Source organism: Panthera tigris, chromosome B1 (assembly GCF_018350195.1).
Source record: "Panthera tigris isolate Pti1 chromosome B1, P.tigris_Pti1_mat1.1, whole genome shotgun sequence".
Taxonomy (NCBI): Eukaryota; Metazoa; Chordata; class Mammalia; order Carnivora; family Felidae; genus Panthera; species Panthera tigris.
The window spans coordinates 41058504-41076070 of record NC_056663.1 but is presented as its reverse complement, the minus strand read 5'-3'; the positions used below and the strand labels follow the sequence as shown (position 1 = coordinate 41076070).

Here is a 17567-nt window from a genome sequence, read left to right as displayed (position 1 = left end):
TCCAGCCTTCAGTGGTGCTTAATGTGGGAAGGACAAGCTTGACTCTGATGTCATTTCTCTGGTATGTGTCTGGGCATTCCTCAAGACCCATGACTTTGTCCCTCACTCCCTTGAAGAGCCCGATGGCACCCAGGATGAGTGCAGTGATCAGAAGGTAGAGAGCACTCTGTGACACTTTACGCGGATCGTGACTGAGGAAGCATCTTAAGCCTTGTCCCAGGAATGCACGCCCCTGGCAACGTCCTGTCTCTGGAGATGTCCCACAGTGAGGCCACTTGCCCAAGGTACTTACTTCTGTGGCTACATTCTGATTAGCTCCATTTTCCAGTAAAAACTTAACCACTTCCAAGTGATTCTCTTGTGCTGCCATGTACAAGGGTGTAAAGCCTTTCTGTAAACCAAGAGAAAACGTCATTAAAATTTACCCACAAAATTAGGGAGACATGCTAAAACCGGGGCAAAATCCTCATAACTGGAGGACAACTCTCTCTTCGTTGTATTTTCAGCTAGCCCACAGGGCCATGTCCCCACCAGTATCTCCTGTTGTAAAAACTCATGGACACTTTGAAACGACTTAGTTGGGGGGAAGGGGGGCATTGAGCCTGGGTGGCTCACTTAGTCAAGCAACCGACCTCGGCTCAGGTCATGATATCACGGTTCTTGATTCAAGGCCCACATCAGGCTCTGTGCTGACAGCTTGGAGCCTGGAGCCTGCTTCAGATTCTGTGTCTCCCTCTCTCTCTGCCCACACCCTGCTCATGTTCTGTCTGTCTGTCTCTCTCTCTCTCTCTCAAAAATAAACATTTATGGGGTGCCTGGGTGGCTCAGTAGGCTAAGTGTCCGACTTCCGCTCAGGTCATGATCTCGAGGTTCCTGAGTTCAAGCCCTGCGTCAGGCTCTGTGCTGACAGCTCAGAGCCTGGAGCCTGCTTCCCATCCTGTGTCTTCCTCTCTCTCTGCCCCTCCCCACTCATGCTCTGTCTGTCTCTGTCTCTCAAAAATAAAAAATAAAAATGTTTTTAAAATAAACAAACATTTAAAAAATTAAAAAAAAAAATAAAAAGAAATGGCTTAGCGGGACTTATTACAAAAGGGCACCAAACTGCGGGTTGACACTCTATGGAAGTCAGCCTCTTACAAACACACTCCCCCTCTATTTTCACTCCCTTCTTTGTGAACCCCCTATGTCCCATGTCCTACCCACCCCTAAACACAGTCTCTCTCCCCAAAGGAGCCATAGCTAGATATATTATTTGGCTGGTTTCACTGAACAGAGATGGGGTCCACAATGATCAACCACATCGTGCTTAGAATGCATAACAGAAGCATGAACAAATAGTAAGGGATGCCTTTGTTATTGCTTGGAGACACATTGCTGATTAAGCTATTCAGTGCACCCACTACATAACAGAAATACAGGTGGAAAAGAAGGGCAATGCCCTCTGGCCCAGGACCCGGGAGAGAGCCGTCACCTGTGACTGGGCGTTGACATTGGCGCCATAGTTGACCAGCTCCCGGACCACCTCATCCTGACCTGCGAGGGCGGCGATGTGCAGAGCTGTGTTCCCTTTCTGAAACACACGGGGAGAGGAAGCAAAGATTTCCCACCAGGCTGCCAACAATATTGTGACCATCAAAGGTAAAGTCGCTGTTAAAGGTATACTAACAAGGGTGCTGGTTGGGGTGGGGGACAGTGGGCTTTCTTTAGACCCAAAATGGGTAGACAACACACATGAGTGTGCCTGACCCATTATACACCTTGAAATGGTACTGAAAGCCCAAGGAGGAAAATTCTTGCTCTCCAAAAACAAAAGCAAAAAACAAAAAAAAAAACACCTCACGCTAATGGATAAAAAAAACACTTCTCAACACCTAATCTGCTGCATGCAGACATAGCATTCTGTCATCGGCTGACAGGCCCGTCAGCATTCCTCAGGACACACACTGAAAGATTTGCCAGGCGAGCCGGCCTCCTCAGACTTCCAGCTCCTCACATCCAGCTGTAACTCTGCAGGGTGACACAGAGCCCCCTGCCGTGAGGCCTGGAGCTCTGGGGAAGGAGGCCGGCAGGACCTGTGGACTCAGCACCCTTAACCTGGGGACAGAGGGAGGAAAGGCAAAGAGATTTAAGGGTAGCAATATGTAAAGGGGGGGGGGTAATAAAATGAACTATATAATGCATCTAGGGAAGGGAAGAAGAATATGGAACTAAAAGGGGGAAAATAAATAGGAATGAATTCTTACTACAAAAAAACAAAAACAAAAAAAGACTATTTGACATATTAATCAGTAAAATACATATAATGAGCCAGGGCTTCTCCAGATTAGAGAGGAGACAAAAGTGAGAGAGAATAGTGCACAATTGTTTTAAAGTCAACTTTTTTGGGCACCTGGATGGCTCAGTCGGTTAAGCATTCGACTTTGGCCCAAGTCATGATCTTAGGGTTCGTGAGTTTGAGCCCCATGTCGGGCTCTGTGCTGACAGCTCAGAGCCTGGAGCCTGCCTCAGATTCTGTCTTCCTCTCTCTCTGCCCCTTCCCTGCTCGTGTTCTGTCTCTCTCTCTCAATAAAAATAAACATTAAAAAAATTGTAAACTTTTTCAAAGCTAAAACCCTTAACAGGGACTAAGAAACCAGGCAGGTTGTGAGGAGGTGACTGGAATACTGAGATTTCTTTGTCCGGATTCATCCCACGTATTTAATAATTGCTAGATGGGGTTCAGGTCTAGCAGGCTTCTTCTGTTCAGGATGCCGGCCTTCCTGCCAGGCTCCTTCCTGCCTCCCGGATATCCTGGGGCTGGAACACAGGCACATTCTCTGACTCACCTACGTGACCCCACTGGCCCCCCAGCTCAGTGAGTGGCAGGCAGGACAGGCCTCACCTGCCAGCTTCAGTCAAATAGGGCAGGTGGGAGAAAACAGGACCCATGTGGGCCCATCTGTCCCCCCTGCTACTTAAGGAGCAGAGACCTCAAATGAACTCAGTATTTTTGCAGTTCATATGGTATATAATTTACCTAAACTACAGAAACACTTGCTAATCCATCTCAGACAACTCAAGCCCCAACAAGTCAGGACTTCAAACTCCATCTATGCACCGGGGCCATCTGTCACTGGGAGAAAAGTGTCCTCACCCAGGCGGAACTGAGTAGCACGGACACCGAGCTCTGGGCCCCCCAGCCACCACTGTCCCAAGCACCCACAGGTGGGTGAAGAAGCCCCACTGAAAGCTCCTGGGGGCTTCAGGGGCTCAGGTCTCTGTTTCCAAAGTGTGGCCTGTATCAGGCAGGAGTAACCTGCTTCTTGCCTCCCAAGTTGTCTTTTTGATTTCTCCTGAAGTCCCATTTGATAAACAAAAGGGTTCTTCCTCCAATATCCATCAGAGAATAAGTGCCAGAAATGAATGTATAGAGGCTAATTAATCATTTTTCATAGAAGTCCAAAGAGCTTACATTTAGAGGCCTTGGCACCTGGGTCCGACTCACTCACTGTACTAAGTGGAACATGGCTGTTGGCAACAGAACCTTCTCTAGAAATCAGACTCAGAACTCCAAGTCTCCCTATTTAGAAGCAAGTGTGCTGTGCCCATTCATGCGTTTGTTTGTTATACACTGAGCACATGTGTGTCAGGCACCGGTCCCGGCACGGGAGTACAGAGATGATTGAGACTCGGGCTCCTTGACCTCAAGAAGCAACATCAACTGTTTCTTTCCATCTGCCTCTTTCTGCTCGAAATCACAGTCCATCAGAGCTCTCCCCCATAGAAATGCATCGGGGGGCAGCTGGACCCGTGCGGAACCCTGGCTGTGGATCCTGGCCCATGCCACCTTCTGGATCTGGGCTGAGGGCAGCACTGATGAGGGGTAAGAGCAAAGGGGAGACCCTGGTAGCCAGACCGCTCCCCCCCAACACACACACCTAGACACACGTGCACACACTGCGAACTTCAAGGCCTCTGGCCTTGGGTCAGGGGCACAGGGCAAGGAGCTGGGGCCTCTATTTTTTCTACCCCTCCCTCTGCATGAAAGAACATGGCCTGAAAGAAGCAAGAAAAATTTCTTAGCTACATCTGATCCACAAAGACCCACCTTCTCCAATTTGCAGGGAGTCCTAGAGCTCCTGGAAGGGGGGTGGGGAGGGAGGGGGCTTCATTGAAGCAGGAGCCCGGTAGATGCAAGCAGAGAGATTAGGGCTTTCTCCCTCACTACCTGCGTTGATGCTGAGCACAGGCCTCTAAGAGGCAGAGAAGGGAGGATGGGGACAGATGCTTTTGTTTTGTGCTTTAAAAACATTTAAGCACATTTAGGAAACTCTACTGGTTTTGGCTTTTTACTCTTTTCTTTTTTTAATCTTTCTCATGCTCGCAAGACCCATTATAATTCCCCAATCTGCTATGACTGTTGCTCAGCCCACGGTTTCTGCTTCACCTTTTTTCCTCCCTCTGTACAGCATTCAGGAACCACGCTGGCTTATAAAACATCTATAAATAACAAAGACACACCAAGCATTCGCTTGCAAAATAACAATCAAAGGGGGAAATGCGGAGAGTGCAAAAATGCTGAAGCGTCATGTTTGCACAGCTCTTGAGGACGCGCCAGGGGAAGAAAAGCCACCCCAGCCCACATGGAGCCTGTCAGATGGCGCACTGCTTGCAGCCAGGTATGTGAGAGCACAAGAAGGAAAAATAATTGCATCCCCTTCATCCACAAAGAAGGGTGGAAACCACTGGTACTCGTCATGGGGTTGGGGAAAAAAATGCCCCACATACATTCAGAAAGAGCAACTCAGTCTATTTTACCAGCAAGATCTTTTCACCTTCGGGAGGTGACATGAAAATTACAGAATTTTACCTCAAGGGATGATTGTCCCTTCATAATATTTTGGTAATGCACTTCACAACTACATATTATATCTCTACTTATTGTTCTTCTGGTTCTCCGCTGGAGAGGAGGCCCAATGTTTGCAGCACAGAACTGAAATCGAGGCTGGGTATAAGACCATGCTGAATACACAGCAAACAAAAAGAAAGAGGCCGGAGAGACAGAGCCAAGAGGAAAACCATGGGAAGTAACCAGGAAGGAAGAGAAGAGAACGCTGTGCTCAAGTTAGTAGAGAGAGGTGAGTTTTTTGGTTTAGTTTTGTTTTGAAATGCTGGCAACACCTTGTTCAATAAATAAACAAGGCGGATGCATGTGAGAATTAAAATTGATTTTACAACCTACAGATGCATAATTTCATGACTGTGGTTTCTGGACTTAAGTCACTGGCACTTCTAATCTATGGCTATGGGAAGAGCATGCTGGCGTGGGAGGTGTGACGTCAGCCTTGGCCAAATGCCTCCTCGGAGAAGAGAAGGCTGTTCAAGGTAATTGGTAAGGAGAGGAGGTAAGTGTGCGGCTGACCAAGGAAGACTCACTGGGGAAGGATAAATGAGAGGGGTCTGGCTCTCTTCTCTACGCCTCAATAGCAACACAGTCACCGACATTTACCGATTCCTTCCTTCGCACCAGGCATTTGACACACACGATCTCAGTTTGTTTTCATACGAATCCTGAAACCAAGTATTACAGTCCCCATTTTATAGATGAGGAAATGGAGAGTTATCACCAACTAACTTGTTCAGAAACGGAGTGCATTGCCTCCGCTGGGAGCCGGACCCAAGGCACCTGACTGTAGAACTGCTAGAGCTCTCAGACCCTGCACTCAAGTCAAGGACCCTAAGAAAACATAAAGCCATAGCGAAAAGGGTTCTCTTTCTAGATTTATAACCTAATCATGAGAATAAAGTAAAAGCCCACTGACTTTTATGGAAACAGGGTCCTCTGCCTTTCAGGTGACTTTGGGGACGCAGAGAACTAGGAAGTGATTGGAAACACAAGAGAAATTCAGAAACACACTTGGCTTTCTCTCACGAAGGGCTGGTTTCCATGTCAGGGTCTGGAATGATACACGAGGGACCTGAACACTTGAATTATCAATGAAAAGCTCCCCATTCCCTAAGAGACGTACCTTGGTTGTCGTTTCTAGAATGATTTCTTTGTGCAGAAGTTCAACCACCATCTTCACATGGCCTTCTTTAGAGGCCAGGTGCAAGCCGTTCAGCCCATTCTGTAAAGAGCAGAGAGGCAGGAAGAGTGTGGTTAGGAGACTATGCATTCTGTTCCACACACCCCTTCCCTGTGAAGAGATGTGTGAAGAGCCAGACGGGAAGAACAGGGGGGGCCCTGAGCGGGGCCGGCCCAGCCTCTCCGGGCACTTTTCTATAGAAGCATCAGATGACAGAACAACAGGGCAAGAGCGAGACCACCACTCCCCAGATTCATATCCATATTAAGTGTGGAGACGCTCTCACAGAGCCAGTGGGTGACCTTACTTGGAAGTTTAGATCTTGGCCAGGCTTTAGGCAATCACTTCCTTGAAGTGATATAGCTTCAACTCCCAATGCAGCTAATTTTCATGGCAGCAATCAGTAAAGGCAAAGAGGCAACACCAGTACATCCTAGACATTTGTAAGGATAGACACATATTTGGTAGAATAACAAACTCTGAAATGAGGTCTTCTGAGAACTAAATACTGCCAGTCACCCAGCTAGAAGATTTCGACATCAGAATCAGTAAAATAGCCCCATGGCCACCTTGCCATTTCAAATGTGGCCAAAGCTGGTCTGACAGTTCAATTGCAGGGGGAAAAAAAAATAAAAGAACCAACACTGTCCATGCCCAATCGTCCATCCACGGAAGCAGATCTCTCACCAACCACAGAAAGTTTACGCTGTACTTGGTGAGGTTTGAGAGAAAGCTGCCTAGCTCAGGTTTTACTTTGTATTCTTGCACGTCCTGTCTTCCGATCCTTGCACTTGGATGCCTGAGTACTTTTTGGCAAAAGCTGACTTCAAAGAGCGCTACTTAGAACCACAAATAATTCTGACAATATGATGGAACTCATTTCACTTCTGGTGATGAGCAGATCTTGGCTCCATATGGAAAATGATGTTAGTCAATCAGCACTCCCCATGCCCTACTTTTGTGTTCTCTTTCTCTCTTCCTCCTTGCCCACCCGCAACCCCTCCCTCTTGTCCCATTCCTTCCTATCTCCTGTTTCAGTCAACTCTGTTCTAGCATGTTCCCTTTCAGGGGATGCCCCAGAGCCACTGCAGACTTTAGCTAATAAAAAAAGACCCTTGCCACCGTGATGGAGGCACTTGGCCCCTGAAGGTGTGACTTCTCCCCAAACACCTCTACAGCTCCACCATGGGTCTCCAAAACCCCCACTCTCCCTGTGTGTCAGGGCATCCAGGACCAGCGAATGTTCACGGAAAAGACACAGCTGCTCACGTTAGCACCAGAGTCCCCGCAGTCAGTATCAGGAGATTCCAATCAAAAATACAAATATCCCATCTGGGAGTGGTAGCACATTAATCCTTAACAGGTGAGTTCTGTTGGCGTTGCTCAAACCAGCAGAAGCAGTAGGCAGAAACACTGGAATAATGAGACATAAGACAGGTATCTCATGATGGGAGAATGGAAGGTATCTAAAACTTTACATCAGAGCCTTGAACAGGGAAAATACAACAGGTACCCGAGGCCTCAGAAAAAAAAGAGAAAGTGGGCTCCAAAGGGAACTTTGCCTAATCTCCATTCAATCAGGCCCTCCCCGCACCCCAGACATGCAGAGCAAAGTAGGCCAAATCTTTGCACGTTAGCACTGCCAGCCTTGGCAAGCTGTGTGTGTGGGTGGGGGGTGATGGGAGGGCCCTTTCACGCAACATTTCCCCCATGCAAATGCCTAGAAATCACCATTGGATGCTTTCCTCTTGCAGATTTTGTACACCATTAAATGCAGAGTCCAGAGTGGTGTTAATTATTCACACCCCGGTGTGAATGGGCTTATCAGATAAAGACTGGGTCCCAGTCAGTTTTGATAACAGAAAGGGAGAAAGCAATCTGTTGGAACAGGAACCTGGGGGAGGGAGAAGAACACTGGATGGCAGTAAACCAGTTCCCCTCAAATCAATGTACAAAACACAAATTCACTAAAAAGCAATTCGTCCAGTGACTGGGGCTCTGGAAGCCTGGAGCCACGCCCTTCAGCTCTGTGTCCTCAGCTCTGCCCTGGGGCAGGTCTGCACCCTCCTCCCTCCCAGAGCACTGGGGTCTGCAATCCCCTCCCAAAAACCCAGCAGTGTCTGGAAGATTCCCTGAGTGATCACTCGGGAACCGTGATGGTGTTTGCGGCTGTGGGAATCTCAGCAGCTGCTGCAGTCAGCTTTCCTCAGGGGACTCAGCTGTGGCAGCAGCCAGGGTAGCACGGTGCTGATCGCTGTGGTTTTAGTTCTGACTTGGGCAGCAAAGTACCTTTCCGTGAGCATTCATTGATCCTGAACACCTCAAAGCTGGGAAGTTGGCAAGTCTACAAGGAAAACACGTAAGTTTACTGCTAATGCTCTGGGGTGGCTGTCCCTGCCCTTTGGACCCAGTGTCAGGATCGCAATCCAGAGAGATTCTAGAAGTACTGTCTGCCCGGGGAATGCTGGAGTGGAAAAGGATGTCAGAGATCCCCGAATGCTGAGGAAATCAAGGTCCAGAGTAGTCAAATGACTAGCTAGAGTCACACAACCTTTCTAGGGCATAGCCACATATAGAACAAATCTGGATTCCTCCCTTGCCCCCACCACCAAAAAAGGATTTGGGTTTTGTTTTGTTCTTTTTGCCCCTAGGAACTAGTATGTTTCTTTTTATCAGATGATAAAGTACATTTCTCCTTTTTAAAAAAAATTTTGTTTATTTATTTTGAGAGAGAGAGAAAGAGCATGAGCAGGGGAGGGGCAGAGAGAGAGAGAGAGAGAAAGAATCCCAAGCAGGCTCCATACTGTCAGCACAGAACCCAGTGTGGGGCTCAATCCCATGAACCATGAGATCATAACCTGAGCCAAAATCAAGAGCAGGACACTTAACAGCTGTCCCCATTTCCCCCTTTTTTTTTGATTACCGGGCAGCTTAGAGCTAATAGTCACAATCACCCATAAGGGTCTGGTCATGGCCACTATATTTTGATATCCAGGATTTTATTCATTGCCCTGGTCCATACAAAGTCCCTCTGCTTCCCTCCCTGCATCATAGCCACCCCCCCCCTCCAAAAGCTACACTCTTGGCAGAAGGTGACCACATAAAAGGGATCATCTGAATAGATCTGTATCTTGAATTGGTTTACTTAGATTCTACCCCAGATCCTGGTTCGATGTTCTCTTTCTTCTTTATGGCTTTGTAGCTTTCTGACTCTATTTTTACTTTGTTTGTTTGCTTTCAACATAATCACCCTAAGTTATGTCCAAGTCTATCATTGTGGTGATCTGAACTCAAAGCCCTCATCAGAGCCACAGAACCTAGCCCCACTTGGCCTAGCTGTCATGTGCAAGGTGCCTACGGCATGCACATATGATGTGCAAGAAGGCCCAGCATTGATCGCAGAACAAGATCACATATGGAACATGGCTGGACCAAACATTTGTCTCAACTACACATAAGAGTCACGGCAGTTACCTAATGCAAGCATTGACTTAATCCAATTGGGAAAAATTTACTGGGAACCTATTCTGTACCTGGCACCACACTAGAGATGAATAAGACACAGACACTTATCCTTGAAGATCTCAATTTACTAGAGGAAATAGATGCCTAAAAAATAAATGCAAAATAATGTGAAAATGCCCCCAACGGCAGGCATGAGATTAGAAGTAGCGCAGAGGAGAAAGGAGTTGCTCTGCCGAGAGGGTCATGAAGCCTTCCCAAAGGCCTTTGCAAGGCAGCCTGTGCACAGGCAGGGTGACAAGTTCATTGACAATGGCAAGATGAGAAGCTGTCTCTGAATTTAAATTTTAAACACAGGAGCTAACATTTTAGAGACTATGCTCCCAGCCCTTCTCATCAAGCGCCTTCCTCCATCTTCCAGGAAGCACTGAATTCAAGAGATGCACAAACACCCAGACCCACAGAGGCAAGCTTTCTCCAGCAACTGGCCTTAGCAGGTGGATAGCTGGTCACCATCTAGCAGCTGAAGTCACTGAATGCCTGAAAACTAAATTATGGCACATAAACACTAAGGAATTGTACAACTGTCTAATTAAATACATTACTAGCCAATATAGGAGATCAATTCCAGTATTTCAAAAGAGTGTTTCCTGGATAAATACTATATTTAACACTTTTTTTTCTTTTTTTTTAGCTTTATTTATTTTGATAGAGAGCTCATGCAAGTGGGGAGGGCAGAGAGAGAGGGAAAGAGAGAATCCCAAGCAGACTCTGTGCTGTCAGTACACACCCTGACTCAGGTTTGAACCCACAAACTGTGAGATCATGACCTGAGCCTAAATCAAGAGTCGGATGCTTAGCTGACTGAGTCACCAGGCACCTCAACACACTCTTTTTCTTTAAAGAGATTTATTTTTATTGCTCAAATGCAAAAGGGGTAGGGGTACAAATTATGTGAGCTATTTGTTCGTAGCTATAACTATGGATAGAGATGAGCCATAATCTACCAGCTCTTCAAAACCAAGATCCATGTGTTTTATTTTAGTTACATCAAGTTTAAGTTGTTTCCTAAAAGGAAAAGGCAGGCTGCTATATCTTGCCTTGCATCTTTTCACTACTTTAGCTAACTTTCCCAGCCCCTCCTCTTGACGCAGAATGGCAGACAGACTGCTGAGGGGGATGATGGAGAAAAACGTGTATCTCATACTCCAAGTAACTGAGTGTAGAAGATAAGCAAGAAGGGGGTAGAAGAGTATGAGAATAAATGCCTCAATTAAATTAGAAGCTGGATTGCAAAAGCAGTAACTTCTTGTGGCCATTAAAAAAATTTTTTTTTAATGTTTATTTATTTTTGACAGAGAAAGAGAGAGCATGAGTGGAGGAGGGGCAGAGAGAGAGTGAGACACAGAATCCAAAGCAGCCTCCAGGCTCTAAGCTGTCAGCGCAGAGCCCAACAGGGGGCTTGAACTCACAAACTGTGAGATCATGACCTGTGCCAAAGTCGGATGCTCAACCGACTGAGCCACCCAGGCGCCCCATCTTGTGGCCATTTTTGAACCACATGCCTTCCTTGGGAAAACACCAGCTTGCCATACTCCTCTTCTTAGATTTCTCCTTCTTGGTCTCCAATTACATGTACATTCGATTAACTGAGATTCTCCCACAGCTCTTGGCTGCTCAGTTCTTTTTTTCCTTTGCCTATTCTTTTTTCTCTGTGTCTATTTTGATCATTTCTATGGACTTATCTTCAAGTTCTTTGATTCCTTCCTCATCTGTGCCCAATCTACTGACGACTCTATTAAAGAAATGCCTTACTGCCAAAAACACTGGGGCTTTTAAAATTTCTAGCATTTCATTTGATTCTTTCTTATAGTTTCCATCTCTCTAATTCCTCATCTTTTCATGAATGCTATCCATTTTCCCTACGAGATCCTTTAACACATTAATCACAGTTATTGTAAAGGCCATCTGATCATCTCTGAGTCTGGTTCTGTTTATTGCTTTGCCTCTTGACAATGGCTTTGTTTCTTTCGTGTGTGTGTGTGTGTGTGTGTGTGTGTGTGTGTGTGTTGCAATTTTTAATCGAATGCCAGACATTATGTGTAGAAAGGCAATAGAGGCTGAAGTAAATAGCATTTATGCCTCAAGTGGACCTACCTCTACTGTGAAGTTGTTAGTATGGGGTGGGGAGATCTGAGCCAATCAGTCAGAAACTGACTTAGGTCTGAGTCTTGTTACCTTCAGGGCACCACAGCCTTCAAATTCCTCTAGATGGAGGCTGCTGTCACCTTAAGCTTAGAGTAGAAGCTGGGTGTTGGAGGGATTCCTGAGTTCCTGATTTCCCTTCAGCTCTCAGCCAGCCCTGCATGCCTGCACCTCAGCTGGGGTCTCTCTCCATGCTCCTGCCCCCCTCCCAGCAATAATATGCTTGTCCTTGTCATGGGGGAGGGAGGCAGCAGGGAAGTTCTCCTTCGTCTTGGCCCAGCTCCAGTCTTATAACCAATACCTCAAAAGCTCTTGCACCTGGATCTCAAAGGTAGGATTCTTGTTTTAAGTAAGTACTCTTTCCCCTCCTGTCTGTGGCAGCAAGACACACCATATCTTTATACTTGGGCTTGGGTGGGAGTCTCTTGCTCCTCCTTCAGCAGTAATAGACCTCTCTGTTCATTATTGGCACATGACAGTTACTGGGCCAGGACGATGGTCTCCTGCCCTCCCCCCAGGAGTACAGGGGTTTGGGCTCTACCTTTCCTGTGGCACCACTGGGTCTGTGATGTAGGAAATATTCTTACCTCTCCCCAGGAGCAGAGGTAGTTTGTTTCAATTCCTCTGCACAAAGAATGGATTTTTGCCCATTATCTGAAGATGAGAGGGTCTGTTTTTGCTTCACCTGAGGGAAGGTGTCTGTTCCTGCCTCTACCCCTGCCTGTCTGTTCCTGCCTCTACCTGTCTGTTCCTGCCTCTACCCCTGCCTCCAGAGCCACCTAGTGTCTCCTGTATTCCTGTGTCACCGAGGGAGACTCTCTCTGGTCTCCTGACTTTCCCCAATATTTCTCATGGGCACCCATTGGAGGCATGTGGTTCCAGACCCACTGCAGTTCACACTGACCTTTAAGAATTTGTTAACATTTGGCTTGCACAGTGCTGCTTCTTTCTCCCGTACTCTGCCGCAGCTAAAATGGTGGCCCTTTCCTTGGAGGGGCTTATCCCTCTTTGGAATTCAGTTAACTTGGTTGCACAGTGTGGTCTCAGCCCTCTGATGGGCTCAGGACAAATTACAATTTTGTAGATTATCCAGGCTTATCTCATTGTAGGAATAGGAACAATGTTTTTTGAAGCTTTTTACATCCTACATACTCCCTTTACTAAGTCTCTAAGACTACCCAGCCCCATATGATCTCATTTCACATGGTCTTAATAGAGCAGACAACCCTTTTATGATCCTGTTTGGTAAAAAATATTCATGCCAAGCACACACACCTGGAGTTTTTCATGTGCCTTTGCTCTTTTTCAGGTAAAATGTCAACTTAGAGGATTTTTCTGAGAGGCAATCTGTCCAACAGGAGGGAGAGGAGATCTCAGCCAGGCTGTGTTTCTTTTAACATTTTTAACAAGAAGAAAAAGGGAAAAAAAAGTCACATTGAGCTTGAATGATTTAATTTGGAGTATTTTTCTTTTACCAACTGTGAGAAATTCCATTGGCAAAATACACAATTCCAGACATTTGTTCTCAGTAAATTGTTCCTCTGTTTAGCATCTCTGATTGCCCCAATTACACTAATTGATTTCTAAATGTACAAATACAGTAGACATGTCACAAGAAATTTAACTCTTATCCTGTCCAATGCAGAAGGTGGTTTCAAATAGAAAAGCTATGGGGTCCTGAGATCTTGTATCTCTTTAAAACTGCAAGAACATCTCAAAAGTGGCTGCTTACTATCCCATGTGGACACACACAACCCTTCTATCTCCTTTTCTCACAGCTGTTTATTTTACCCACAGAGATAGCTAGACCCTGCCCCTCCAGAGCAGGCAGCCCCAAGTTGTGTCCTGAGGACTTTGAGGCCCACCTCCCCCCCACACCCCACCATGTGTTCTGAAACTTACTGTTTCAGTCCCCCATCCTCTTTCTTTGAGCCAAGCAGTGTGTTTCTAGAGGACTTAAGCTAACATGCTAATGTATAGTATCCAGGAAGCATGATTTTTTAAAAATTCATGAACACCTACTAGTTCAGCTCATCAGATTACTTAGCTACCATCCAGCCAGGCCCAGAGGCAATGGAGCGCTGGCCAGGAAAAGTTTTGATGGTGAAGGAAAGGACTGGAATCTTGGGAAGAACAAGCCAAGAGCAGTGGCAGAGAAAGGCAAGAAGTCTGAGGGCCCCAGAACAAAAAGAGAGGTAGGCGAGAGGGGCTTCTATGTAACATTGCCTTCCTGTAACACTCCACTTTACTCTTGTGGTCAGTGAAGAACTAATCAGAAGATCTTGCCCATAAGGACAAGGATGTATACGTAGAAGGTCATACACTTAGGTTTTTATACTTAATGTCCCACTGTCCTATTCAGTCTGGGTTCTCTATGATTTTGCTACATCTGTCCAGAGATTAGGATCAGACTCTATGTCACAGAAGTTTAAATCTCCAAATAACACCAAGCCTGTACTCTTTGCTCTATTATTGGTCCCCATTTGTGGAGCAAGATAACTGACATTATATATTTGCAAGTCTGCCGCCCTGAAACAGAACAGGAAATAAGAATCTAAACAGGGCTTGTGGAAAGAAAAAAAGATTGAAATGGTTGCCATTTCTACTCCAAATCCTGAGACTGACAAGAAAGCAAGTAAGGGAAGAAAGAAAGGCAGACTATGGAGACCAAAGGCAGAGACAATGAGGACCAAAAAGAGGTGGTAGAACGGGAAAGAGGGAGTGACTATTGCTATAGTCTGACTATATGAGGAAAGGAATTAAGCTGCTGGCAAAAAAAGATCACTAGAACACTATAAATTTTGATTCCTTTCCCCAAAGTTCCTGCATTAAATTTTCAGCCAAAACAGAAATGAGATCAAAAGTGAATGGGAGTTTTCTTACCTTCCCTTCTCTTCCTCTTCCCTTCCCTCCCCTCCCAGCTCAGAGATGCCATTGTCTGAGGAAGCAGGGCAGTGAACCAGAAGGGTGCCTTACAGATGTGCTGATAGCAGCATGTCTGCTCTGAGAAAGAGGAGGGGGCTGCTAGAGTGATTGGAAGATTGTTACACTGAGCAAACAAGTGAACAGACTGAGGATGATGGAAATTAGTGGCAGTCATGTTCCTGACTGTCTGAAGAGATTTACAAACATGGGAAGAGGAAGGGCTAGATAGAAGTCTGAGGTGTTGGACTAAACCTAGAAGTACTGACGTGATCTCATGGATTTAAAAATATATATACATAAACAGATGCAGAACTAGATATAGATGTATAGATACAGACACATGACAACCAGTAGCAATGAATGCATCAAGTGACCAGATTTTGGTGTCTAAATACCATCCTCCACTAAAAGGAACCTTGGAAAAATGGCTGATCCAAGGTTGGGGCAAGGGAAGTACAAAATCACCCTGGGACAAACAGGTGCCAGAAAGGAAGGACATGATGAGGACATGTTAAAGAACAAAGAAGCCAGCCTATTGAAAGCACTCCTACTGGCCTCATTTAGATTTGAACATCAAAGTAAACCATGAGAGTATCGGCATATAACCCATCAAATAAAATAGGAGCCCATGAGTATGAACAGGTATAAACAAAGAACGGAAAGAATCAGTGAGGGAGTAGAGGAGGAGGAAAAGCTTAACCTTTAGTAGAATACCAGCTAATCAATGTAGAAGAAATGATAGAGATGGAGAAGCACTCTCTGGAATCATCATAGTGGTAGCTGATACAAGTAGAAGGTATCAATGTATGCCAAGGTTGGTGGCTGGAAGTTTGATGAAGAACAGGATATTGGCATTATATCAGAATATCCCTCCCCCCACCCCACACACAAAATACTGATCAACTGCAAACAGAAAAATCAATGACACCAAGAGATGACCAAGGTTAACATCACCAGGGATGGAAAGGGAGGATGATTTCTATGGTACTCCTGCCAACAATGCGTCACCCTGGTCTTGCCATAAGGAAGCACCAGCAGACACAGGTTCAAACTACAGAACGGAAACTGTCAAAAACATGCAAGACAGGCAAGGACTTGAGAAGCATTCCAGACTGAAGAAGGCTGGTGAGAAATGACATCTAAATACAGTCTGGAAAGACTCTTAGAGAAAGAGAAAGAAAGAGAAGGGGAAGACTGGGGGCAGGTGGGAAGGGAAGGAGAGAAAGAAGACTGGGGGAAAGTCAGGAAGGAAGGCAGGAGGGAAGAGGGTGAGAAAAAGAGTGAGGGAAAGGGAAAACAATTTCTCCTTACCAGGGCAGTCAGCAAAATTTTAATGGAGTCTGTAGATGGTTGTGTGGCATCCATGCTGATTTCATGATTTGAAGGCCTGGAGGGTGGTTATGTGGGAAAGTGTCCTTACTATTGGGTGGCACACACCCAGTGTATGTTTAGGATGATGGAGAATTATGTCATATATAGTAGATACTATAGATAGACACAGACAAGAAGAACAAATGCAGTAAAATGGTAACAGAGAGTCTAGGTGAGAGAGATGTGAGAGTTCTTTGTATTGTTCTTGTAACTTTTTTTTACAGGTTCAAAAGTATTTAAAATTTCAGAAAGAAAAGCAAGAGATAGGGGGGAGTAGTGGTAGAAAAAAAGGCTGTGGGAGGAGGGACCAGCGCAGTGGGAACTCTGGGCTCTGGCCATGGTGGGAGGAGGGTGGCGGGTGCATTAGAAGCTGAGCGCACACACCCTCCTGTTTCTAAAGAACCCGAGAGGTGCAAGTTTTACCGGAGGTCTGAGATTACTCCAAGATGGAAGTCCCAGAGTGCTGCCAAACCATGGCAACCCCACATGGGAACCAGCTGATGGGGAAGCCTCTTCCGGAGGGCAGGCATCACCTCTGGCAGGGCCACCCCACCTGATGCCTCTGTCTAACCCAGATATTGAATGGCTCCCAAGAGACTGCTTGGTGGGAAAGGTCTGCTAAAAATACAGGATCCTGGAATGTAATCAATCAGAAGCCAAAGAGGGCTGAAGCAACTGCCATAAGCCTGGTAGAAAATCACTCCCATGTCCTTTGTCAACCTGTCCTTGTCCCGGGACAGGGAAGATAGACTAGGAGTAGAAACTGAGGGCTGGTGCACACTCAGAAAGAGGTGGCACAGATGGAAAGGAACAAGACTGGCTCTGAGCACTTTCCCCTCCTCTGCTTCATTACAGCCTAGATTTAGCTCTCCTCCCAGGTAGCTGTGATCCAGTGAAATAGGTATTCATGAGGAAGGAAAACACTTGAATGGTTTTCATTATCTTAAAAAAAATGGAAAGAAAAAGAAAAGAAAGAAACCCACACTACTCAGAGCCTTGCAAGGAGATGAGTCAACCCGGATCACCTTCTCTCTACTCCCGGGACACAAGGCGAACAGCCCCCGCGCTGAGCAGCCCTGTGGCTCCGCAGCAGATCCGCTGCAGGGGCTGAAGGCCCTCTGGGAGCCTGGAGGAGGAAGTGTGAGCTCAAGTTAATGAGAAAAAGGGACTCTGTAATTCGGCTCAGTAGCTAAGAATATCTACTGTGGACTAGAAAGAATTTCTATGCCAGAGACCTTGGCATTCCTTTAAAAAGTTAAAAAGAGCCAGACTTTCCAAAGAAGGGCAGTGGGGGGGGGGGGGGGGGGGAGAGGCAGGTGGGAAGGTCAGAGGACAGAGCACTGAAGAAGGAGTTGAAGCCCTAAACTGTCCTCCTGATGTGTCACCTCACTTCTCAGGCCTCAGTATACATATTTTCAAAATGGTAGAATTGCTCTGATGCCCTGGCTTCCTCTTAACTCGCAATTCTGCAGTAAAACAATGTAACAGCTCTCAGAAAACAGTTAAGATATGCATGTAGGGAGATGCACAGAGAAAGGA

General features: G+C 46.1%; 1 protein-coding gene across 2 annotated transcripts in view; it reads right to left on the bottom strand.

The window, feature by feature from the left end:
* ANK1 (ankyrin 1) overlaps positions 1-17567 on the bottom strand; it is a 217389-nt gene that overhangs the window by 71505 nt on the left and 128317 nt on the right. For both annotated transcript variants that reach the window (XM_042983382.1, XM_042983383.1), the window contains exons 3-5: positions 6009-6107; positions 1472-1570; positions 293-391 (exon numbers count right to left, since the gene is read on the bottom strand). In XM_042983382.1, coding sequence (XP_042839316.1) covers positions 293-391; positions 1472-1570; positions 6009-6107 — 297 coding nt within the window. The remainder of the gene's footprint in view (positions 1-292; positions 392-1471; positions 1571-6008; positions 6108-17567) is intronic.